General features: G+C 44.6%; 1 protein-coding gene across 1 annotated transcript; it reads right to left on the bottom strand.

Moving 5' to 3' along the window:
- Positions 1 to 364: 364 nt before the first annotated feature.
- Ly6l (lymphocyte antigen 6 family member L) lies at positions 365 to 2908 on the bottom strand. The gene is made up of 3 exons (XM_048454422.3): positions 2494 to 2908; positions 2288 to 2404; positions 365 to 771 (listed from the first exon to the last, which is right to left on the bottom strand). The coding sequence occupies exons 1-3, from the start codon at positions 2663 to 2665 to the stop codon at positions 551 to 553; spliced, it is 510 nt and encodes a 169-aa protein (XP_048310379.3). The 5' UTR covers positions 2666 to 2908; the 3' UTR covers positions 365 to 550.
- Between the last annotated feature and the right edge of the window lie 23315 nt (positions 2909 to 26223).

The raw sequence follows: 26223 nt of genomic DNA, 5'->3' as shown, positions 1-26223 counted from the left end.
TTTAGTATAAAAAAAGAGATGGGACTGTAATGGTCTGTCTTGTCTCTTTACACGACTACTCCCTCCCCCGTCTGCTGAGACAGGCAGATTTTCCTTCCTGCTTGCAGCCTGAGTCTTTCCCTTTTCCATCTCCCTCTCAAAGAGGTAGTTTCTGTCTCTCCCTTCTCTCTCTCTCTCTCTCTCTCTCTGCCTCTCTGCTCTTCTCCCCTTCTTCCTTTCCCCTCCATAACCCACTAAATAAATGTCCATCCTCACTCTGTATGACGTGCCTATTCAAGTCTCTGTCTCTCTCCTGCCTGTATGGCTCCCTGCCCGGGGCCAGCCATCTTTGAAAACCCGCGGCTTGGTCTTGTGGCGTGTCTATCCTTCTGTCTCTCCTCATGGTCTCATGAACCGTCCCTGCCTGGGACTGACTGCTCATGGGACCCACTGCTTGCTGCCTGCAGCCACTCGGCGATCCATAGCATTTTTTATTAATCCATTACAATAGCCACTTGAGGTGGAAGACAGGAGGTACTACAAGGGGTGGCGGGGGTGTCACGGGTATTCCTCACAACAGGGTGAGGAAGAGGCCCAGACCCAGTGGCAGCAGGATCCTCCCAGGCAGGGTCCTGAACACAGCGCCAGGTGCTCTGTTGCAGAGATTCCTTGAGCAGCATCCTCTGGTGATCCTGGCCTGAATTCCTTTGCTCGCTGGCCACTCAAACACACTGTTGGAGTTGGGACATGAGACAGCGCAGTCCTTGCTGACCTGTGTTCTGCTCCTTGTACCTGCAGAAGAAAAGAGACAGCATGTGGTCCTAGAACCCCCGAGGCTAGACAGAGGTGGGAGGGAAGCTTCTAAAGCAGATGACTGGGTCTGGCCCTGCTGGGCCACCATCTGTTGTTCTTTCTCAGACACTGCACACACAGTGCTAGGAGCTCAGCTACCCAGAGTCACCACCGACCTGGGAAATAGTAAAGAGGTGGGGGCTCTCTTCAGCAGCCCTAGGTGGCCCAGGAGGCGGAGTAAAGGGTGCAAAGTAGAAAAGAACTGGTCGCCAAAGAGTACATTGGAGGCACAGGATTTAGGATGACCAAGGATTCTCTAGCAGAGAGCATGGAGTCTGTGGCCTCCTTGGAAGCCTTGGCCCTGAACAATCCTCCCTAGTGGGCACATCAGATCTTCTCAGGACAGGTAGCACCTAAAAGGGAGTCCTCTGAGCCCATGCCCCGCACAGAACGCCAGCTGTTACCTTCTGGCTCAAGAGCAACTGAACAAAAAGCTGGGGGGGTGGGGCACCCGCACCCAGGCGAGGATTCAAGACTGAAGGAAAACGTTGGAGAAAGGTGCAAAGTAGTTCATCAGCTTCCAAATTGTCACTATACAAATCCCTGCGCTGCACCGAGAGAAGAGACTTGCAGGGCAGGGCTGCCGCTGATAAGAACAGGCACGGCGCCCTGGGGAACCTGCTGCCCTCCTGGGGAAAACCCCACTTGGGACTGGTGAGTTTCACTGGATTTAACTACAAAGGAGGAAAGTCAGTAGGAAGAGGAAGCCCAAGGCAGCTTTCAGTGCCTGAGGGTACTACTACAAAGGACAGTGTATCACCCTTACCCCCCACCCCCCACCCCAGGCTCACGCTGTACAACTCCTTCAGGGCTTGTTTTAGGCCAGCTCAGGCCATCATTCTCAGGAAATCAGGAACCTGGAGATGCCTAAACTTCATGAATTACTCTGCAGCCAGCCAGGCTCAGGACTTTCACCTCAAGAGAGAAGGCAGCTCTGAGGCTTCTGCGTGGTCCCAGGGAACCAGAGCGAGGTCGGTGCAGCTACTACCACCACGGTGTGCTCAGCACAGGTCTGTCTGACCATTTCTGGTTTCTGCACATTTTCATATTTTCGCCTTCTCATGGTGATGAAAAGGTAACGTGTTGGCTTTTGTTCCTTCATCTTCTCTAAGACTGCTCTTACCTAAGGTCCCACTGCTTTCACGACCCCATGATGTCCCCATGAGAGTGGGCGGCCTTGGCAAATCTGTCCCTGGTTGGCTGGATCTGTTTTTGCACACCTGTTTTGTGCATTTGGGAATTCGAATCATCAAAGCTTTTGTCCCAGGGTGAGTTCAAGAAAGAGTGACACACGAACAGACATGGCAATTGTGAGAGAAAAAGGAACCGCCAAATTTCAAACCGCACCTTCCCTTATAGACCAGCACCTAGAGGAGGCATTGGGGCTGCGGGTGTGGGGTGGGGGCCCAGTCTTGCCACTGGCTCCGGAGCCTTCCACGCCGGAGGAAGAACTCACTCGAGTAAATGAACACTTCGTTGCTCAGGCAGACTTTTTCCTCTGGTCGGCACATCCTGGGCCTACACAGGCGGTGCTGGTAAACCTTGAAGCACTGGAAGCAGCTCAGGTTTCTGGCTGTGGTCAAGAATGTGCGTTGGTGGGTAGGCAGCGCAGGCAGGACCCCACTCCCATTCCATCCCCCTCCAGCCCTGTCCATCCCTTACGTGGCTCCCTAGTCACCGAGCCTCGGGCGAGTTCCACTGACACCAGGGACGCCCAGAGCGCCAGGAGTAGCCGGGTCATGACTCCGTGCTTCCTCACACCCTCGCGGCCGGCCGTCGTCCTGTCGGGAGCCCTCACAGCCAGGTCGGTGCCCTGCTCTTGACTGTGGCGCATGGGGGAGGAGCTGGAGCAGCGGCTGGCTGAAGTCTGCGTTCCCTCCTCGACGGCTCCCAGGGGGGTGGCTGCACCTTGCCAGAGTGGAGGGACAGCGAACCGCGCGAAGCGGGACTGGTTCCCCTGTGACCCCACCACTACCTTGGAGTCGTTGCCCCAGTTCCCCGACCTGGGGCTTCCGTTTGCTTCCTGAATGCACCTGACAGAGGAGAATGCCCTCCATCACTGTGAGTGACAGGTCTGGTTCCCGAATCTGGTCCCAGACTCAGGGCCCAGGAGGCAGCCCGCAGTCCCTGAGCCCTAATAGAACCTAGACAGATCTGGTGTGGCCCAGGAAACTGGAGGCAGACAGAGTTGAGATTAGAGTCTTCAAGTCGGGGGAGGGGTTGGGTGGGAGGCACACGTTTGGGGAGGCAGGTTATTTGGATAATCAGAAATGGTGGGCAGGGGAAAGAATTGACATCATAACTCTGAAGCAGCAATGAAGAAGAAAAAGAGCCAGGGGCTAAGGGGGGGGGGGGGGGACGACACGGGGACGCAGGTAAACAGACTGCAGGTTCACAGTCGTTTGTTCTTTTGGGCTCCAAATGGCTTTCTTCTGAGTGGGGCCAGCCTGGGAGACCAGAGGTGGGAGAGGAAGGGAGGAAATTGGGACAAAACCTGAGATGCCCTTCCGATATTGCTGTGTGAACTGTGTCTCAGTACCTTGGTACTGGTCGAGTTAGGAAAAGTAGTTTTTATGTTGGAGCTTCAGACCCCGATATAATTAAAATTACAACCAGCATAAACAATATTAAGCAAAAAACATATGCTAAATGTTTTAATAAACATATTTGGAGTCTAAATCTTGTATAGGAAATGGCTTGGCTAGATCATAAGAGTACATTAACTACAACTATCTAATCTTCAACCCCATCGAAGGTCTGAGAAGGGAGATAATATTACTTGAGCAGGCAGGAAGTACAATCAAGTAGCTTCCAAAGCCAGCAATATATGACCGAGACAATTAGCTAACTGAATAATCACTCAAAGTCTCCGTTTGCAACGTTGAAGTAACCAACTTTGGCTAAGGCCTAGCTTAACTGACAGACCATTTTCAGAGGCAGGAAAATTTTCAAAACGGTCTTATCCTATCTTGGCAAGATTTGGCAGTCCTGCTTGTCCATTTCCAGATACTATGTAACTTGTCAGTGGTTGCGGCATTGTCAGTTCCTTGCCCAAAGGCCAGTTTTGCCAAGAAGAAAAATAACTCCAAGTGGAGTGTCTTCAGTGCTCAACATTCTCTCTGGAATAGATTGGTGCTGTCAGAAGCAATCATGTCTCTTGTCAATAGAACCCTTAATTATTTAAATGCCATGTTTCACAGATCCTTGAAGTGGTTGAAGACTATCTAGACAGAATACAATCTCTATGTATCTAGAGAACCTAATTGATCTGACTGTATGTACAACAAACATGAACAACTATTGACATATAATAATTAATAACTGTATAACTTAAACACTAAAACTTCATGTCAGAATATTAAATAATCTGTAAACAAATGTGTAACAAATGAAGACAATGACCTCAAAATGTAAACAATCCATAAGTACCTTGATCAGAGGTAGAAGTAATATATAATGCAGTATGGAAATATACCTTAAAAGTTGTATCAATATACAAAATGTCCTAAACCAAAATAAAAACATGCATATATACAATCTGGCAAAATAACTTTGTATAGGTGCACAAATAATATAGACAAAAGTAACAAATATAATTTGAACTTGTATCAATATACAAAAACTATACCAATGTAAATTATTTATAAATAATAGCTCACAAGTATTCACTCTACTACCCACTATTACTATCCTTTTTTTTTTTTGAACAAACATAGTTTTCACCCTAACCCTCTATTTAATACAAGTAATAATCAACAACCCCTAAACAGTGTCCCAACCCTATGGACAAACATTTTTGGAACGGGGACGTCGTCTTCTAGAATTGCTTCCTGCTGTCATGGGGGCAATGTTCTCTTAATGGAATCCTGCAAAAATTAAGTGGTGGTTAAGTTCCAAAATTACTGTCTAGTATAGTTGCAAACAATTTCTGAGCAGTCAATAGGGTTTTTGTTTTGTTTTGTTTTGTTGAAAGTTCTTATTTGGAGTTCTGGCCAGAATGTCGTGAGAAGGTGCACCATTTCAGCAGCTGGTACCCTAAAAAGCAGTCTTATAGTAGCACTGTCTACATCACGATGTCATCTCAGCTAGGCGGAGTTATTGTTGTGGGGCCCCATCGTCTTCCTGGAAACTTCAAAGACTACTGCAGGAAAGGATCTGTAGGAAAATCTATTGTTCATTGTGGAAAACTTAAACATCATTTATAAAAACATACATTCAATGAAGAATATGATATAGACAAGATAGGCATGGAGAAAGTAAAATTTTTCCTAAAATCTTCCTTCTGTCTCATACTATTAACTCATGGTCATCCTCCTGCTTCAGCATCCCAAGGAGTGGGATTAGAGGCATGAGCCTCTGCATCTGACTTTCTGTGCGTGTTTGAGACTGTTTTGAGGGTAGCCACAATCAAGGAATTTGGGGAGTTCCTTTCTGAAGGAGTGTGAGTGGCCTTTACAGTGCGGGGCCTCAGGCTTCCCTTCACCGGCAGGTGTGGCATGTAAGCCCAGCAGAAGTAGAGATGGCAAACTATGGGTGTTTCCCGGGGTTGCCATGGCTCTGCTGCTCTGTTCTTGCTATGGGATCCCAGGTGGAATTTTTAACATCAGTGAACACTGCCTTCACACGATGAGCCTCCTGCAACTCTGCATCCTTTCCACCTTGGCTGCTAGGGAGCGCAGATCCAAACCACGTGCTTCCAGGGATGTGTGTGTGTGTGTGTGTGTGTGTGTGTGTGTGTGTGTGTGTCCCCGTGGTTGCCCTGCCCAGCTCTACCCTGTTTGAGTCTCACTTGCCTTCTTCCTCTTTGACCTGGGATCCTTTGAGAGTCACAGTTTTCAGGTGACCTCTTTGTGCACTGTAAGCTGTGGTTCTTAAAAATGCAGCCTCGGGAACCCAACGTGACGGTTACAGATCTGTTCTATGGCCACACATCCTTCCAGCCCTCCAGCCCTGTAACTGCCTCCAGGACTACCCCAGGCTGCAGCGTTCAGCCGGGTCTTCTCACTTCAATCTGCCTGGCATCTGCGATTCCCACGTTCCAGCATCTGTGCTCCCTGCCTGTCTCTATCAGATTCTTTTTTTAAAAAAAATATTTATTTATTTATTTATTTATTATGTATACAATATTCTGTCTGTGTGTATGTCCGCAGGCCAGAAGAGGGCACCAGACATCATTAGAGATGGTTGTGAACCACCATGTGGTTGCCAGGAATTGAACTCAGGACCTTTGAAAGAGCAGGCAATGCTCTTAACCATTGAGCCATCTCTCCAGCCCCCTATCAGATTCTTTATTCACAAAGAAAACAAGTGGCCTTTCTTTCTGCACCAAATTGGATCAACACAGGATCTGTCTCTGGGTGAAAGGAAACACTGTTAGAATTCATCCAGCCCTGTTTACTTATGTTATTACCCAACATGAATCTTTATTTCAGATGAGGTAACTTGGTAAGGTTGCAAACGGGTGGGGCAAATCCTGTTCCAACTTCTGGTTCCAGGTAACCAACGCAGAGGCTGAATATGAATATAAATGCTTGGCCAGTAGCTCAGGCTTGTTACTAGCTAACTCTTACACTTCAATTAACCTGTATTTCTATGTCTGCTTTTCCACATGGGTTATGGCTTGTTACCTCATTTTCTGCATGTCTTGCTTGTTTGGTGGATGGCTGGTGTCTCTCTTTACTCTACTCTGCCTTTCTTCATCTGAGTCCTCAGTTTGATTGTCCCGCCTAACTTTATCCTGCTTTTCTATAGGCCAATCAGTTTTATTATTAACCAATGAGAGTAATGCATATTCACAGTGTACAGAAGGATTACCCCACAGCCTAAGGTGGTACATGCCTGTGATTCCAGCACTCGGGAGGCTGAGGCAGGACGATCATAAGTTTAAGGCCAGCCACAGAGCAAGTTCACGTCAACCTGGGCTAGGGCTACAATATCAGATCTCGTCTAGAAAAAAAAAAGACATATGAAAACATACACAAGGCTGTAGCAGTAGCTCAGCGATGGTATGTACAAGAGTGTAGGTATAATCCCTAGTACAGCCAGAAAAAAAAATCAGCAAAAACAAGCACACGAAGAAAATGCGAAATAGCTTGTTGTTGCCGTCAAATTTCGAAGCCCTGGTGTCTCAGAATGTGGCTGTGTGTCAACGGGGCTATTAATGTGCTCAATTAAGTCCAAATAAAGCCATTAAAGTATTCTTACCCAATTGGAATGATGTACAGTAAGAAGAGATGGGGCACAGAAGGGCACAGCGGGGATAAGCTCCTGGTGACTGAGGGAGAAGATGCCACCTGCTGGCTAAGGACAGAGGCCTCAGGAGGAACCAGCCCTTTCCACACTGATCTCAGGCTCTTGCCTCCAACCCTCTGAAGCAGGGTCTTGCCGCTGTGAACCCAGTCTGACCTTGAACTTGAGATTCTTCTGTGCTGAATCACAGGTGTGCTCTCCACGCCCTGCTCTCTGCACCCTCTCTTAAAGGAGTTATCTGGGAGTACAGAGCCATCAAGCAATAAACAGAGCTTGGGAGGGGGGACTCATCCCCAATGCAGGGTATGAAGTCAACATACAAAACCAGTGTTGTTTTCATAGACTACCAGTCAAGATCAAGAAGAAGTGAAGGGGACAGTTCTTTTCATGATAGCCTAGAGAAGAATCAGGCAACTAGGAATAAATTTCAACAAAGTGGCACAAACTCGGAACATCAAAAGCTGGGAAAGAAATGAAGGAGACCTAAATGAATGGATGGGCACCCTAGACTTAAAGACAGGAAGAGTTTTTAGAATTACATTTATTAATTGTATATACTTATGTAATTTGCACACATGCCTATGGCATGGTGCATGTGTGGAGACCAGAAGGCAACTTTAGGAGTTCTCCTGCTGCTGTGTGGATTCCAGGGGTCAAACTCAGCTTGTCAGGTATGTGTGCCTGCGGGAGAGGGGGGGGTGTCAAGGAGCAGGAAGAGAGAAGGAAGGAGGAAACGGGATGAAGGAAGAAAGGAGGGATGGGATGAGAAAGGCAAGGCTAGGCTCCTACTGAAATTCCCACAATATTGGAAGAGTCACAAGATTTGATGGTGCAGGCCTGTAATCCCAGCATTTAGAAGGCAGGGCAGGAGAGTCAGAAGTTCAAGGTCACCCTTAAATGCACAGCAGGTTCCAGGCGATCCTGTCTCAAAAGGCAAAAACCGAAAGACTAGTGTGAAGCCGGCAAACAGATGGACCGGAGAGAGTGGAGTCCAGAAGCACACACGCGTGCACACACTCTAGTGAGTTTTCATAGTAGTGCCATGTCCTTCTGTGGTACTGGGATAGCTGGGTAACAGGTAGCGTCTGGGTAACAGCTGGGTAACAGTTGGGTAATCAGGTGTCCCTTACCTTAAACACTACTGGGGTGGGATAGAGTGGGGTGGGGTTGGGGAATCAACCCAAATGCATCCCCGGTTGTACCTCAAGAGCTAAACAGTAACTTCAGTAACTTCAGCACACATTCTGCCGCTCTTAAGGTGGAAAGCTGATTCTACTCCCTCAGAACGTTGAGCTTTTGTGTTTGCTTGCTTCCCATAAAGCGCTCCACAGAAAGCCACACAGAGCCAGCCCCAAAGCACCCGCCCTCACTCCTCTAGACACTAAGCTGGTTGTCATGCTAATTTCTGCCTCCTGGGGATGCTCCAGTCCACAGTTGAATTTGGGATAGAAGTGGGGCGCCCTCTACCCCTGAACAGGCACTTAGGCCTCACCCGAATATGACCTTTCGAAAGTGTAGGTTGTCCGCTCCTTCTACCCCACCCCCACCTGTACTCCATACTCAGTACCTTCCTGATTTTTTTAGAGAAGCAATCTTTCGGACTCTCAGTTCCTCTCAGTGCCCAAGCCTTCTGTTCCCCATGTCTCATGGTCAGTGCATCCCCCTGGGGCAAGCCCACTGTGTTCAGCCACAAAACTACAGTTGGTAGAAAACTGGAAAACTCCATGGACTTAGCTTTGGCAGTGGTGTCTTACACCAGAGCACAATCGATTTAAGAACAAAAACCTTAAGCCAGGCATGGCTGGGCTGGCCTCTCAGCACTGGGAACACTGAGGCAGGAAGAACACAAGTTTGAGGCCAGCCTGGACTGGAGAAAGTGACTCAGCAAGCAAGAGCACTTGCTGTTCAAACAGGAGTACACATATTCATAACCCCTGTGCCCATGGAAGAGCCCGGCCTTTCCATCCCTCCATAGGAAATGTCAAGCTTATTATGTAGCCACTCCTCATTCCTCCCCACCCTCTGACAAGCTTCTCACTACCTCCAAACGTTCACCTGTTCTGGACACTTTGTGTAAACAGAGTCAGAAAGTGCACTGTGTCTGGCTTCTTTCTCTTATTCTAGGGTGCATCCAGAGATTCACCCAGCCAGCACTTTGTTCCTTTGTGGAACAGAACCATGTTGCACTGTAGCATGACTTCATTTGACTCAGCCTTCCTGAAGGGTGGTTTCTTGCCAAGGTGATTGACAAGCCCAACGGATTAACTCTCAAGGGAAGAAGGGAAGACACACTAGTACAAACTGTTAATCTTTGCAGCAACCCGGTAAATTCTGAAGGCCAGGGGGATTAAAGTCTTTCCCCAAGGCCTTAAGGAGTGGCACACCAGGCGTCTACCAGGAAATAGAAGTGAGGAAATTGAAAGAAAGTTTCAGGAAAGTAGTTGCACCTTGCACCTCGCCCTCAACAAAGTTGGTAATTGGGCAGAAAGAACTTCTTCCATTGGGCAGAGGTTGGAGTGTTGCAGGTTCATAACTTAATCACAATTTAGCTTAGAATATCCTTATGACCCCCAAATAGCCATTCCTTGCCCACTTCTCTGTCCGATCTAACATCCTGTGACTAACAGAAACAAAGTTACCTTCCTGCAGTGGCTATGAGTCATTAAATAGCACCTGAAGCCTATAGTTGGGGTTTCCTGAATTTACTGTAGCCTCATAGTTTTCCCAGTATGTTTAAAAAGGGCTTTCTTTGTTCTGTTTCTGTAAAAACTTCACAGAATTTTGGCACTTGGAACTTGGAGTAACCTAAGGCATTATTTCCAGGCCATCATCATTCTTATTCGGCTTCAGAATAAACCATCTTTTATCTACTTTGAGGAGAGAGCTGAGTTTTTGTGTCTAGGTCCAAAGCTTCCATAGTCTCCAAAGTCACTGTAATGTGTTATGGGTGGTCCACCAGAGGTGACCATTCAGACACAATGTATAATCAATTCAAAGTCTTTATTCCAGATGTCTGGGGCCACACCGAAGTGTTCAGGGACCTAGGTGTATTCCCAAGTCTCTAGAACACTGAGTTTTTGAAGGCAGAAACCACATCCTGGTGTCTCAGCCACAGGTGTCTTTACAGAGTAAGTAGTTTGAAGCAAACAGTTTTAACAGAAGCTAAAATAAGCGGTTAGCTGGGGAGCAGGGGGGTTTCGGCACAAGCAGACCGTTTTAACAAAGACTAAGATAAATTACCTAGAATATCCTGACCTTTAGTTCCTAAAATAGAGTTGGATGTTTCCATGGGATTTTTCACCAAACAGATCAGATTCTAGTTAAACCTGGACCGGCCTCAGCAAGAGGACAAGATGGAGAAACCTCTGCACTATCTTGCCCCGTTACACAGATGGATAGAGATGTTAGGCCAGTGTTGTGAGAACCAAACTGGACTGATTTTTGTAAAGCTCTAACCTACATAAATAAAAACAAAAGGAGTACATATGAATATAGCCATGAGGCTGTGCAGGGAGGGAGTCTGGTGCTTGTGGTTGGTAATGGACCACCACAAAGCACTGGCCCGTTATTTACAGGAAAGATGTTTTCTCCACAACTGCTGAGCCTAAGACTGGCTACACACTCCACCCACAAGAAACCCTGCTCAAGCCTGCTTAGTTCTTTGCTGCTTCTTGCCCTAGCAGTGGCAGCCACCCTCCTGTGTTTTTTCCAAGAAATCTCCTGAGTGAGGTTTGTTGTGCAGTGTGACTTTGTGGTATCACTTGACTCTTGACTGCCAAGGAATACCTTTCTCTTCAGAACTATACCACTTGCATTAGGGATATTTTCCCCTCGGAGCTTTAACACTCCCAAGGTCTGGCTTTAGAATTTGGGTAGGTGGTCTGATCTCACTGGGGTTTCCAGGAAAATGTGTATCTTGGCCTAGGTCCAGCACTTTGAGTTAGTCTACCCCAACATCTACTTCATCTGCCAGTTGCTAAAGCCAGTGGAGGAGCTGGTCCTGCAGAACCAAAAGTCATTATTGAATAGGACTGGTCCTGCGCAGACTATAAACACAGAGGTTGAACCCAGCCAGTCTCTGGGCAGCCAACATCGAGGGTAGGGAGGTGTGTAGCAGCCTGAAGCTCAAATGGAACCTGCCCCTCACCCCACTGGTCACTGTGCCTAGCCACAGGGTTGCCCTGCCTCTGGACAACAGCAGAATATCCAAGATGAGTCTTGGCAATAGTACAGTATTTATGGTGTTTCAGACCAAAGACTTGTTGTGGTAAATATTTGCATATAAAGCTGTTTAGGCAAAAAAAAAAAAATAAAAATAAAAAAATTTAAAAAAAGAAAAAGAAAAAATTCTACTGGGTGACCCTGCAGCTTCCAGTGCTACTGTGATGAATAACTGTGTGATGGGAGATGTAGGAAAGATGGAGGAAGGGAGCTGTGAGTGCACAGCAAAGAGAGATGGAACTAGAGATGTGACTGTGTCAGCGACAGGTGTGAGAGAGGCTGCAGACGGTGAGGGACCATGTCGTTGCTGAGTAGGGCCCACAGGATGGTGGCCAGCAGCCTGGAGCTTACAGACTCAACCCTCCCCATGCAACACACTGTTTTGTCCATCCACAAAATTGCCCTGTTCTGAGCAACAACAGGATGTCTGGGATGAAGAACGGAAGAACGGCTTTTGTTTTGCTTTGTTTTGTTTTGTTTTTGATTGATATACCTCAAAAGACTTCTGTGGTCTGTGCTACCACTGCAGGTCATATTAGTGTTTGTGATCTGGGTTGTCTCTGGAGACCATGTTGATGTCCATGTTCTGTGCTGTCCCGGGGCCATGCTGATGTGAATGGCCTATGCAGCTACCTAGAGCTGTGTTGATGTCTGTGATCCATACTGCTACCAAGCACCATGTCTGAGATCGTGGTCCTGCTGTGGCTGGGAACCATGTTGATGTCTGGGACTTGAGTTACCACCAAGGGACATGAGAATGTCTGTGATCTGTGCCACTGCCTGAAACCAAGCTGATACTCATGGCCTGTGTTGAGGCTGTCTTGACAGCCTTGGCCTGTGCTGCCTCCAAGGGATTTGATGGTGTCTGATAGGTTTCCACCAACACAAAAGGTCAGATCAGACCATATTAGAAACAAAAATGTTCAGGTTTATTTGATGCTGCTCCTGGGCAGGCTAGCTGGTCCCAAAGAACAAGCCCAGGGAAGTCATGCACCCAGGTTAATGCGGGAAGGTTTTTTATAGAACTTAGGCTAGGAGAGATGATGTGTCAGCAAGGAGCTGGGACTGTGCCCAAGCATGATCAAAAGCTAAGCCCCTTGGGCAGATACTTGGGTGGGCTACCCATGTCAGAAAGGAGGGTTGCATCTGCTGCCAGAAATATGGACCTAGGCTTTTGGCACCTTTCCTTTGCTTAAAATTTTCTCAGTGTGGGTATGGTTGGGAGAAGTAGGGCAAAGGGGATGTCCCAGCTTATGCAGGTGAGATCAGAGATTCCAGCTGAACAGGGTCCATGGTCTGTATTGCCCCTGGAGATCATGCTGAGGTCTGTCACACATGCTGACATTGGAGACCATGTGGATGTCTGAAGCCCATGATGCTGTCAGACTTTTCTTTGGGCCACCAGCTCACAAATAATGACAAGGATACTTATTATTAATTATGAAAGCTCAACCTTAACTTGGGTTTGTTCCTAACTAGTTTTTGTAATGTAAATTAACCCGTATTTTTAAATCTACATTATTCGATGTGGTTTGTTACCTCATTTTCATCCTGTCTCCTTCGTGTCTGACTGGTGACTCCCTGTGTGCCTAGATTCCTTCTCTTCTTCCTTTCTCTCCCCAGAAATTCCACTTATCCTCTTCTGCCTAGCTATTGGCCATTCAGGATTTATTACACCAACCACAGCAACACATCTTCACAAAGCATAAAAATATTCTGCATCATTTCCCCCTTTTTGTCCAAATAAAAGAGGAAAGGATTTTAACTCTAACACAATAAAACTATATACAGTGAGAACAATTATTAGGTAAGGATTACATTTACAGTAGCCACTCTATCTATATTTGGCAAATTTGGAGAAAATACTCTATTATCTATCCTATCTTGATTAGTCCAAAGTTTTGTACCTAATTTATTTTCTATCCTAACTTGTATTACCAACACAAAACTATTTTTTAGACCCCCCAAAACATTTTCTTAGATAAACAACTTAAGCTTTTATGTCTCTCAACCTTTATAAACTTTACATCTCTTTTGTAAGTTTTCTTTTTTAATTTGGTAACAAAGGAACCCCAAACAGAGACTTGAAAAGGATATATCACCCGAGTAAACAGGAAGTATAGAGCAAAAAACTTCCAAAACTGTAAAAATGACAAAGACAGCAAGCTGCCTGGGCAGTCACTCAAGGTTCCTCTGTAACATTGGGACATCCATCTTCAGCCTACAGGCCTAGAATATCTGACAGACTTTTCTGTGAAACAAGAATTTTGAAGGAATGTTCCATCTTGTCTTGGCAAAGTTCTGCAGTCATCTTTTGTGTCTTGTTTGTCCAATTTGGACAGTATACAGTCAGTAGCCGAGGCAAAGGCAGTTTCTTTGCTAGTGGCTAACTTTGTCACAAGTGAAAGCAAACCCCATATGGTGGTTCTTCAATGTCCATCATCCTTCTTTGAAGTAATTAGTGCTGCCAGGAACATATGTATCTCACTGTCACAAAAAACCTTATGTTATTAAAACATCTTAAATGCTATATTCTGGCTGGGAAGTGGTGGCACACACCTTCAATCCCAATACTTAGGAGGCAAAGACAGGAAAATTTCTGTGAATTCAAGGTCAACCTGGTCTATAAGGGCTAGTTCCAGGTCAGGCTCCAAAGCTACAGAGAAACCCAGACTCAAAAAACCAAAAAAGAAAAAGAAAGAAAAAAAAGCCATATTCTGTAGATCTCTGAAGTATTTGAAGACCACCTATTTAATCTAAAATATATTTTTGTTTAACCTTGAAAACATATCTACAAGATTACAAGTTTGATTGTTATAGATAATTAACTACTAACCAACATTTCTTTTTTTAAAGCTTAAACAAATTTTAAGATTTTCTATTTTAGTCCTTTCTGTAAAAACTGTATTTTCAATTGAAATAGAATTACATCACTTGCCTCCCTCTCTTTTGTGCCTCTAAGCCTACCCATGTCCTCTCTGAGAGTGGGGGACTTGGTAGCCTCTTTTTCTTTGGTTATTGTTGTCACATACATATATATGTATGTGTGTGCACAAATATGTAAAAACAATGCACTGGATCCAGTTTTGTTATTTGTGTGTATATTAACCAACATTTCTTAATTATCTATCCTAAACAGTTTGTAATGATAAGTCTTTAAGGACTAAAACTTTACATTACATTTTAAAACAAACTGCATAGATACAATGCCTTAAACAAGCTTAGAAACATATGTAGAGTATAACAAAAATACCTTAAATTTGCATCAGTATACAAAAATCCATACCAATGTAAAATATTTGAGACTAGTAGTTAAAAGCAGATTCAATAATCTACTCTTTTTCCTATCATTTCTATATCCCCCCCGTTTTCTTTTCAGAATGAGATCCCTAAATCTAATCTCCTTTGCTTAGCTTCCTCCCTGCTCATGATCAATAGCAACTTCTAACCAACCCCCTAAATGATGACAAACATCCACCAAATCATCAAAACCACCCACTCCAACTCCACCTCTTGGGAATGTGGGCATCATGTTCTCTAGACTGCTCCAGACTGTTGTCTGGAAGTGACGGCATCTTTAGGGGACTTTTAGAAAATTGGGATAATGGTCAAGTCCTGGTAGAGCTAGCTGTATAACTTTTTGCTTAGTCTCTGTGTGATGGGAAAGTGTAGAACTGATCTGAAGTCCTGGCTGGAGTAGTCTGTGAGACTGAACCATCTCAGTTAGCAGTTTTGATATTGTTCTGGATGCAGAATTTTGAGGAAACCATAACAAAGGTATTCTTAGAGACCAGATCAAATCACCCGGGCTACTTGTCTTCATTGATGTTTGATCCTTTTTTTCTCCTAAAAACATATTAATCTTAAAGGTTTTATCTGCCTTAACACAAGTATGGAATATACAGTGTACACAGTTAGCTAAGGTGATTTTTTTCTTTTTGTTTTGTTTTGTTTTGTTTTATGATTGAACAGGTAAAAGACATCTGTTAACTTTATAAGTCTGTTTGGACTATATAGCCAAATTGTAATATGAATCTCTATCCATTCATATGAAAGGATGGCATGTAATAAAAAGTCGTGAGTACTCCATAACCAACAAGATTTATCATGTTTCTTCTAATATCAGGGCTGTTCCCACATAGAGGGATAAGCATACTTCACCCACCTTGTAGGGTTTTTTGTTTTGTTTTCATCTTCATGTCTGTAGCCAAAATTTTCAGGAGGTCTCCTGCAGTCAAGCCTGATCTTTATTAATTTTGAAGGAATCCTAGCTTTTCGTTTCTTATGGAAACAAATGTATAAGCTCTCACCCAAACACAACACATTTTCTGACTTCCATTCTGAAGCCAAGACATCCCTAATGTATCCATCCAGGCTGGTTTAGTTCAGCAGTCCCTTCCATAATCCAATCCCTCTCAGCAGCTGCTATTCTCTGTTCATTAGCATTTACAAAGTTTCAAAATTAACAAAGCACCATATAAGCCTTCCTTTTGGTTTAAAGAGAAAGGGGGAAATGGTGTAGGAGGTCATTCGGTTTGTGTGTTGCTTTCATTGGTTAATTAATAAAGAAACTGCTTGGCCTGATAGGGCAGAACTTAGGTAGGTGGAGAAGACAGAACTGAATGTTGAGAGGAAGAGAGCAGAGAGAGAGCCACCATGGAGACGCCAGGTCAGCTCCTGCCTGGGACAGATGCTGGTTAAAATCTTGCTGGTAAGCCACAGTCATGTGGAAATACACAGATTAATGGAAATGGGTTAAATTAAGATGTAAGGATTAGCCAGTAGGAAGTTAGAGCTAATGGGCCAGGCAGTGTTTAAATGAATACAGTTTCTGTGTGATTATTTTGGGTGTAAGCTAGCCGGGTGGCCGGGACAAACAAAGGGCCCTCTCTCAACACTTTACTCTCTCTTTAAGGACTTTATTATGTTTAAACTACTTTTTTCTAGAACTGTCTATAGCCATTTTCTTTACTTTCTTTAGCACCTAAGCACCTTTTTAAGCATGTTGTACTTTTTTTAGTTTCTCCAAATTGATTCTTGACTATTTTATTTAATACTATGCCTCTTGTATTATAAAGTTCTTCTCATGGTTATTTAGACATGGGATTGCTAAGAGTGGAAAGTATTGGGAAGTTTTAATATGCGTATAGGATATTCTTATAACTACTATGTAGAAATGTCTTTTTAAATCATTTTCCCCCTTTTTATTGAGCTCTACATTTTTCTCTGTTCCCCTCCCTGCCTTTGCCATCCCCCCTTCAATTCTCCCCCAAGGTCCCCATGCTCCCAATTTACTCAGGAGATCCTGTCTTTTTCTACTTTCTACTTCCCATGTAGATTAGATCTATGTAAGACTCTCTTAGTGTCCGCATTGTTGTCTAAGTTCTCTGAAATTGTGGTTTGTAGGCTGGCTTTCTTTGCTTTATGTTTAAAAACCACCTATGAGTGAGTACATGTGGTAATTGTCTTTCTGTGTCTGGGTTACCTCACTCAAAATAATGTTTTCTAATTCCATCCATTTTCCTGCAAAATTCAAGTTGTCATTTTTTTCTGCTGTGTACTACTCCATTGTGTAAATGTACCACAATTTCCTTATCCATTCTTCAGTCGAGGGCCATTTAGGTTTTTTCCAGGTTCTGGCTATGACAAGCAAAGTTGCTATGAACATAGTTGAGCACATGTCCTTGTGACATGATTGAGCATCCTTTGGATATATACCCAAAAGTGGTATTACTGGGTTTTGAGGAAGGTTGTTTTCTAATTTTCTGAGAAATCACCACACTGACATCCAAAGGGGTTGTACCAGCTTGCATTCCCACCAGCAATGCAGAAGTGTTCCCTTTTCCCCACAACCTCTCCAGCATAAGTTGTCATCAGTATTTTTGATCTTGGCCATTCTTACAGGTGTAAGATGGAATCTCAGAGTTGATTTGATTTGCATTTCTCTGATGACTGGGGATATTGAACATTTCCTTAAGTGTCTTTCAGCCATTTTAGATTCCTCTGTTGAGAGTTTTATGTTTAGGACTGTACTCCATTTTTTTTATATTGGATTATGTGTTCTTTTGATGAGCAATTTCTTGAGTTCTTTGTATATTGGAGATCTGACCTCTGTCTGACGTAGGGTTAGTGAAGATCTTTTCCCATTCTGTAGGCTGTCGTTTTGTCTTGTTGACCATGTCCTTTGCTTTACAGAAGCTTTTCAGTTTCAGGAGGTCCCATTTATTAATTGTTTCTCTCAGTGTCTGTGCTGCTGGGGTTATATTTAGGAAGTGATCTCCAGTGCCAATGCGTTCAAGTGTATTTCCCACTTTCTCTTCTGTAAGGTTCAGTGTGGCTGGCTTTATGTTGAGGTCTTTGATCCATTTGGACTTGAGTTTTGTGCATGGTGATAGATATGTGTCTATTTTCATTCTTCTACATGTTGATATCAAGTTATGCCAGAACCACTTGTTAAATATGCTTTCTTTTTTCGAGTTTATTTATTTATTGCTTTTTTGTCAAAAATCAGGTTTTGAAGATGTGTAGATTGATATCTGGGTCTTCTATTCAGTTCCATTTGTCCTCCTGTCTGTTCTTATACCTATACCAGGCTGTTTTCAGTACTGTAGCTCTGTAGTAGAGTTTGAAGTCAGGGATTGTGATACCTCCAGAAGTTCTTTTATTGTACAGGATTGTTTTGGCTATCCTGGGCTTTTTGCTTTTCCATATGAAGTTGAGTACTGTTCTTGTGAGGTCTGAAGAATTTTGATGGGCATTACATTGAATCTGTAGATTGCTTTTTGGTAAAAATTGCCATTTTTACTATGTTAATTCTGCCTACCTATGGGAGATCGTTCCACTTTCTGGGCATGTTGTACTTTTTAAGAGATTTTTCTGTTCCTGGACCTGGCTTTCTGGGCATCTACACCATCCTCCAACCATGTGAACCAAGCCTTAAAGGGCCAGTCCATCCACCACTAATTTCCGAGTTGGTGGCTGGTCCAGAAGCAGCAGTCAGGACCTGCACCTCTGTAGGCTGAGCACCGGCTCAACTGAGAGACTGCAAGACTAGGAAGTCACATCCAACTCCTTGACCGGAACTTTTCTTAGCTGTATCAGGCCCTGTGTTTGGATATTTGAGACTCCATGTTGGATGGCACATGTAGTCAGACTTTCCTTTTTCATTCATTCATTCATTCATTCATTCATTTATTTATTGCAACTATAGATATAGTTTATTTATAGTCTTTCGAAGCAAAATACATAGACTTTCTAGAGACATTTAGGAGTGTTACACAGCACAAACAGCAACGACAAATCCTAGGATAGAACAGTTGACCTCCAGACTGCCTGTATTATTATTTTTTAATGTACCTTTTCTATCATTTTTATTGAGATATAAATTTTTCCCGCTCCCTACCTTCCTCCCACTCCCCCATCTTTCATGACCCCCAAGCTCCCAATTTACTCAGATCTTGTCATTTTCTATTTCCTATGTGGATTAGATCTATGTATGTCTTTCTTAGGGTCCTCTTTGTTGTCTAGGTTCTCTGGGGTTATGAATTATAGGCTGATTTTTCTTTGCTTTATGTCTAAAAGTCACTTATGAGTGAATACGTATTATATTTGTCTTTCTGGGTCTAGTAGTCAGACTTTTCTTTGAGCTGCCAGCTCACAAAAAAAGACACAGACTATGAAAGCTCAGACTTAGCTTAGACTTATTCCTAACTAGTTCTTATAACTTAAATTAACGTGTATATTTAAATCTGTGTTCTTCCACGTGACTTGTTACCTCATCTCTCTATTGCTTCCTCTACATCTGGTAGGCGACTCCCTGTGTACCTAGATTCCTCCTTTTTTTCCTTTCCTTCCCCAGAAATCCTGCCTATCCTCTCCTGCCTAGCTATTGGTCATTCAGCTTTTTATTACACCAATCACAACAATCCATCTTCATACTGTGTACAAATACAACACAACTGTAATGGATTAATAAAAAATATTGCAGGTTCCCGATGGCTGCAGAGGGAAGTGGGCCATGAGACCATGCTGCAGGTCCCTGAGCAGGGGCACGCAGTGGGCAGGGGGTCTTGAGAGCAGCCAGTCCCAGGCAGGGACAGTGCAGGAGACCACGACCATGCTGTAGGTCTCCTAAGGCGGCTGGTCCCGGGTGGCCAGCAAGAGACAGACAGATAGGCACACCATGTAGAGTGGGGTTGGATATTTATTTAGTTGGTTATGGAAGGGGAGGGGGAGAAAGAGAAGAGGAGGGAGGGAGAGAGGGAAAGAGGGAGGGAGGGAGGGAGAGAGAGAAACAGAAGCGGGGAAGGGGAGAAGTGGGGAGAAGCAGAAGCTGCCTCTTTGGGGGAGAGAAGGAAAAGAAAAGAACTCAGGCTGGAAGCTGAAGATCAACTTACCTCAGTGGGGGGGGCACGAGTGGGTGTGGCTTGTCTCTTAAAGAGACAAGACAGACCATTATAACAACACCATGCTGTCACCAGAAACCATGTGTAAGTCTATCATCCACGCTCCCATGGACTGTAAAGGACAAGGAGGCTACTTTTGCACTTTATCAAAGACTGCAGATCCATAGCTGAGTAAAAGGAACGTAGACGGTATCCCTACCTCCACCTCCCCTGCAAAAAAAAAAACAAAAAACAAACCAAAAATGTAAAAAAGTAGCAGTCTAAACAGAAAGTCTTCGAAGGACTCTTAAAAATTGTGATAACTATGTTGAAGTGTAGCACTCCACAACTGCTGGCTGCTGGCAGGGGTGCTGGTGGGGAGGAAAGACATAGCATAGGAGTCCTTTACACAGAAGGAGTTTTGTTCTTTAAAAAATAATGTTGCTAGTATGTTCCCCGAGCGGCCTGCGAGCCAGGCAGAGGCTGCCGCCAAAGCGGTGCAGGTTCCCCGCGCAAGCCACAGAGGTGGCAGGAGTGCGTCCAGGACAGGCTGATACCAGCCATGCGGCCGGGAGAGTCAGGCGGGCAGGTGAGCAAATGGCAGAGTAAATAGACATAAGGCTAAACATAAAGCTAAACATTTATTACTTAAAGAAGAGACAGAGAGACAGAGAGACATAGAGACATAGAGAAGACACATGTGCACATGGCAAAAGAGGGAACAGATGGAGGGAGTTAAGATGGCGACAGAGAGGTCAGAAGTGGCTGGGAGTGGGCGTGGCTTGCCCCTTAAAGGGACCGAGACTAAAAAGAATAACAAGGAGGAATTCTGTTATGAACTTTGCCCTGAGGCTGGTGATCCTGGCCTCCCCTCAAAGACAGTCTGGGAGATCAGGGTTGTTCCTTCAGAACAATGTTTGTTTACAGATTCTTGTTTCCAGGGCAGGAAGTAGGGACCAGAGCCCAGGGGAGGCAGGAGCCCAGGGGAGGCAGAGATTCAACTGCTTTTGTTCTAGACAGAAAGGGAGGATCTACTTTCTTGTGGCAACAGGAAGGAGTTGAAGTCTGGCTGTGTCCTGCTCCAGATTAACTGTGTGCTGTATAAAGTGGCAGGTTTTCAGACTGCATTTTAATAAGCTCATGTATTTAAACACCTAGCCCCCAGTTGGTGATGCTCCACCAACTAAAGGTGACGAAACCTTTAGGATGTGGAGCCTTGACGGACAAAGTTAAGTCACTGTGTGTGGGTTTCAAGTCACTTGCTTTCTCTGCTTCTTGTTGAAATGGCTCAGGTTCTGCCGTGTCTGCTGCTTGCTGGCTCATTTCCCCACCCTTACAGAGTCTAACCCTCTGGAATCATAACCCCAAAGAAATTCTTTCTCCCATAAGTGACTTTTGTCACAGGAACAGAAAGGAATGGCCATAACCCACAGATCAGTGTATTGCAAACCTCTCACCAAAGGACTTCCCTTGTTCACAGGCTGAGACCGGCAGAGAAAAATCACAGCTACCCAAAACACAGAGAGCAAGTGATCGCTTGGCGTCTCACCCCAAACTGGTCTACTTATAACAACACAACTCTGAAGCTTAAGGCTCAGGGGTTGGGCTGGGAACAGTGTATGAAGTGAGGACAAAGTAGGGCTGAGGAGAAGGGTGTTTGTTTGTTTGTTTGTTTTGTAGCTATGAGGGAGAGAACAGTCAAAGACATCTGGAAGAGTGCAGAGCAGAGAGAGAAAATAGAAGACCAAACATGGTAATGAAAGGAGGGAAGGGGAAAGAGTGAGAGAGGAAGAGAAGACAAAAGAGAAAGACTGAGAACAAGACGAGGCAAATGAGAGAAGACCAAGTACACTCATGACTGGAATGGCAGGGTTCTACAGGAATGAGAAGCAGGGGAAGAGAAGCCCTTGAGCTGTAGAAATTTGGAATGGGGCGGGGTGACAAGAGCTGAGAGGAGACACAGGTACTGAGGTAGCCTGGAGGTCAATGTGTGCCTTGATGTGCTGATATGCACCGCGGGTTAGCCATTTGTCCCTTCTGACAGCCATGAGGAATGACAATTTTGGGCAAAGAAGGAAACAGGCACCAGAATTTAGGAGAGTGGAGTTTCCTTTGGACCTGACAAGCAGGAAATAGTCTCATACCCATGAGTCTCAGCAACATGACTGCCTAAATAAGACCTGAACACAGAGGACACTAATAGCCCTGCTATCCCGGAAGATCTACAGGCAAGGGAAGGAATGCAGCAACCAGAGGGCAGGAAATAGTCGTCCCCAAGGAAGAGCTCCCAAACTGCTTATCCAATACCAAGTAGTCAGCTCGGAAATCAGACCCAAACAAATAACATTATACCGACTGAGCAGGTTGTATTTATTTTTATTTTTGTTTTTTGAGACAGGGTTTCTCTGTGTACCAGCCCTACGAAAAGTTTTGGCGCCCCAATAAGCCTCTCTGCTGATGCAATAATTCAAATCAGACCAAATCCAACCAAATTAGAGAAAGCCCAGGTTTAATGGATGCCAATGCTCCTGGGTGGACTTTCAGTCCTTCAGAGAGGAGATAGGGGTAAAAGACTGGAAAAATCACATGTTTGTTCTCTGGGGAACAATTTAAATACCCTGTGGGAGTGGTCTTGAGCATCTCTGGGGAGGGATCATTGTTTGATGAACTTTCTCCGAGTTGAAGTCTGGACTGAGGTAACTCCCAGGGGAGGGGGCTTGGGATGGAACTTCTACCCAAACATTCCAGACTCTTTGGATATAGGGATGCCAGGGACTGTGGTGTGGCCTTTACTCAAACACCCTAGCTGTCATGGAACTAGCCCTGTAGACCAGGGTGGCCTCGAACTCTCAGAGATCCACCTGCCTCTGCCTCTTGAGTGCTGGGATTAAAGGCATGCGCCACCACCACTCGGCATCAGGTTGTATTTGTATAGTTAGGACTACATATGTACTCGCGCATGTACTTTTGTGTTGTGTGTGTTTGTGTATAACAATTACATAAGAGAGGTTATACATTTGAGAGAGACTATGTTGGGTACATGACAGGGATTAGTGGGAGGAAAGGGGAAGGGAAAATGATGTCACTATAGTTTAATTTCAAAAAGTTAAAAAAAATTCTGAAGCAAACGAGGATATCAGTGGCTCTTTCATATTATATTAAACTAAAAAAGAAAAAAAAAGTAAGGACTATGGTATCTTTTCTCAAGAGTTCAAGAGGTCGCCCTCACATTAGACGTAAATCCATCTGAGATGTTGTTTGGACATCTATTTCTCACTAATCTTCTTCTTCTTGGTGACAAAAGTACTGTTGGTGCCCACACAATCTCTGCCCATTATTGTCTTAATCTTAAAATCAAATAATAGCCAAGCCTTTTCACTCTCTTTCCAGAATTACCTGAGAGGACTTCCTGCTATGGTCACCACTTCAACAGGGACCAAAGTGCCTGAAGTCAACCCTGGGCATCACTCTCAAGTCCAGCATTCAAGACTGAAAGGGGAAAAAAGGAGAGAGAATCTATGAACTTTAACTCTGAAAATTTAAAATGGCCTTTGCTCTGGTTTCTTCTGGCTTCCTGTGTAGGGCTGTAAAAAGGCAGAACAGAACACAATGAGGTGTGCCCGGCACTGATGCTCCCATGCAGTAAGAAAACGGCATAAACAGGAATTTTATAGAACCAAATAGAAAGGAACCAGCAACTGGAAGAAAGAGATAACGAGTAGTTAGAGGCTCAGAAGCGTTTTCTGATAAAAAGGAAATTATCTGTGGTCAGAAAGGGTTTGTATTATAGGTTAGTCTGGGAAGTCAGCCCTAACTGTCTCTATTTCAAAGTAGAAACAGAGACTCGGATAAAGCTAGACATTAAAACATGCCATAAGAAGGTAAAACTAAACACAAAATACAAAGGAGATGGCCCAGCGGTTAAGAGCATTGGCTGTTCCCAGAGGACAGGAGTTCCATTCCTCGTGCCCACCCACACTGTAGCAACTCCAATTCCAGGGCCTCAGCGCCCTTCATTTCTGGCCTTCATAGGTACTGCAGGCTCATGGAGCACAGACAGACATGCAGACAACCCCACCCCCAGCAAACAAACACAACAACAACAAAAACTGGCACGTGTTTATGATTTTGTGTTTTGTACGATACTTGCTACTGAGAGGGCGGGGGGAGGGTAGGGGACCAGAGCCAAGACAGGATCTCCTAGTAGCCTGACAGAGTAACCTTCATTTCAGTTCACTAAAATGGACAGAGTTAAAGCAGGTTTTCCCCAGGAAAACCACAATTTAGGAGCAATCAATCAGCAGGCACTCCACAACCTAGTGCTGGCTCAGTAGGTCCCCAAAGTCCCTTTGCTGGCTCAGTCCCCTGCGAGTCTCCTGATAACTAAAGACAACTTTCCTTATCCGGCTGCTGGAGGGTCCCCAACCACTAGAACCTCTCACCAATCAGCCCCCAGATAATCCCTCCTCCCTGGAATTCCCCTAACTGTGCTTAAAAAGAGCTTGCACCGTCTGGCGGGGGGGGGGGTGGGGGTGGGGGTGGGGCGTGGGGGGGAGGTGTCACCAAGTGCCACCTCAATGCTGGAATTAATAAAACGCTCTTGTCTAATACATATGTGACTCTTGATCTTTTTTGGGGGACTTCTCTCCAACCCTAACAGCTAATAGCTTATACTGAATAAGCCAGACTTTTAGCTAAGAGACTGAAGGCAAGCCCTTGAAGACATCAACTTCCCACACTTCAGCTGCGGCAACGTTACCTTTCAAAGCCTGCACCTCCATGGTGCAGTCAATGTTACTGAGCAGACTCAAAACACAGTTCTACCGGAGTTTAAGGGGGTGATTCAGAGCTGATTAACAAAGTTGTAGGAAAATTAATGTTGGTAAATTATTGCATGTGTAGAAAATGTGCTAACACTGGACCAGATCTGTCTACAACAGGAAAAATAAATCAGGTTTTCGGAAGAAAAACAGTTACCAGAATCGAGAATCAAAAATCCCATTTTTGATCAGGTGTGGTGGCTCATACCCTTAATCCCAGCATTCCCGGAGGTGGAGACAGGGGGATCTCTGTAAGTTCAAAAGCAGCCTCGTCTACACAGTTCTAGGACAGTCAGGGCTGCACAGTTAGATCGGTCTCAAATTCACCAAAACCAAAAATAAACAAACATCAACAAAAACATTTTCGACAAGCTTTTTCTAAGTTCTATACAACAGCTACATTTTAAACCATATCCAGGAAACCAGACCCAGGAAATTTTTGAGAACAAGCCGACCAAGAAAAGGGTGTAACGCCCTCACCCAGACCTCATAAGGAAATAGGCGGCACAGTGCCGGTGACAGCCCTCATTGACCTGTCAACTGGCTACCGGGTGTACATCAATGACCTACAGGCGAGTCCTGGCTACTGACGCAAATCGCCATCTGTAATCCTCTGGGTTACTTGCATGGATGTGCTGTGCCTCTTTCTTTGGTTCACCCTTTGACCTCTGTAGCTGCCGTACAGTCTGACTCTAGCATCCATAGCTTCCCACCTCTCAGGGCTTCTGGAACCTCTCGAACCTTGTAGTGGCCTTTATAGTCATTGTGTAGCCTACAAATCTATCATGTCTGTCTGTCTGTCTGTCTGTCTATTTGTCTTCTGTCATCTATCTATCTGTCTGTCTGTCTGTCTGTCTACCTATCTATCTATCTACTTGTAGTGGCCTTTTTCAAAAAATATTTATTTATTTATTGTGTATACAATATTCTGTCTGTGTGTATGTCTGCAGGCCAGAAGAGGGCGCCAGACCTCATTACAGATGGCTGTGAGCCACCATGTGGTTGCTGGGAATTGAACTCAGGACCTTTGGAAGAGCAGGCAGTGCTCTTAACCACTGAGCTATCTCTCCAGCCCCCTGTAGTGACCTTTATAGCCATTGTGTAGCCTACAAATCTATCATCTATCTATCTATCTATCTTCTGTCATCTATCTATCTATCTATCTTCTGTCATCTATCTATCATCTATCTATCTATTCTATCTTCTGTCTATCATATATCTACCTATCTATCCTCTGTTATCTATCATCTATCTATCTTTCATCTTTCTACTTATCTAGTGACCTATCTGTTTTATATATCTATCACCTGTCTATCCATCAATCTACCTATCTGTCTGTCTGTCTGTCTGTCTGTCTATTCTTGCTGTGTGACCTGAGAATTAATCTGTCACCCTCTGGGTTACCTGTCTGGACGTGCTGTGCTTCTGTCTGCCTGTTCCTTTGACCGCTTGAGCTGATAATTAAGCTTGGAATAAAAGAAACTGTCTGTGTTAGCCTCTCCTGAGATTAGCAAGTGGTCATATCTAGGCATATTTCTGCCTTTGAAACCACCCACTTATCTTGTGAATTCATTGCTATTCAATACATTCTGACATTGCAGAAAGGCACACACACGATTATTTGCTTCTGACATACTGCGCTCATGCCCGGTAGCTAGATAAATATTAGCAGGTATGCAGCCCAGTCAGGATTGACTCTTCCCTAACATCAGGTTTGG

Source organism: Myodes glareolus, chromosome 19 (assembly GCF_982192425.1).
Source record: "Myodes glareolus chromosome 19, mMyoGla1.1, whole genome shotgun sequence".
Taxonomy (NCBI): Eukaryota; Metazoa; Chordata; class Mammalia; order Rodentia; family Cricetidae; genus Myodes; species Myodes glareolus.
The sequence above is the reverse complement of the archived record's forward strand: the minus strand, read 5'-3'. Positions and strand labels throughout refer to the sequence as shown.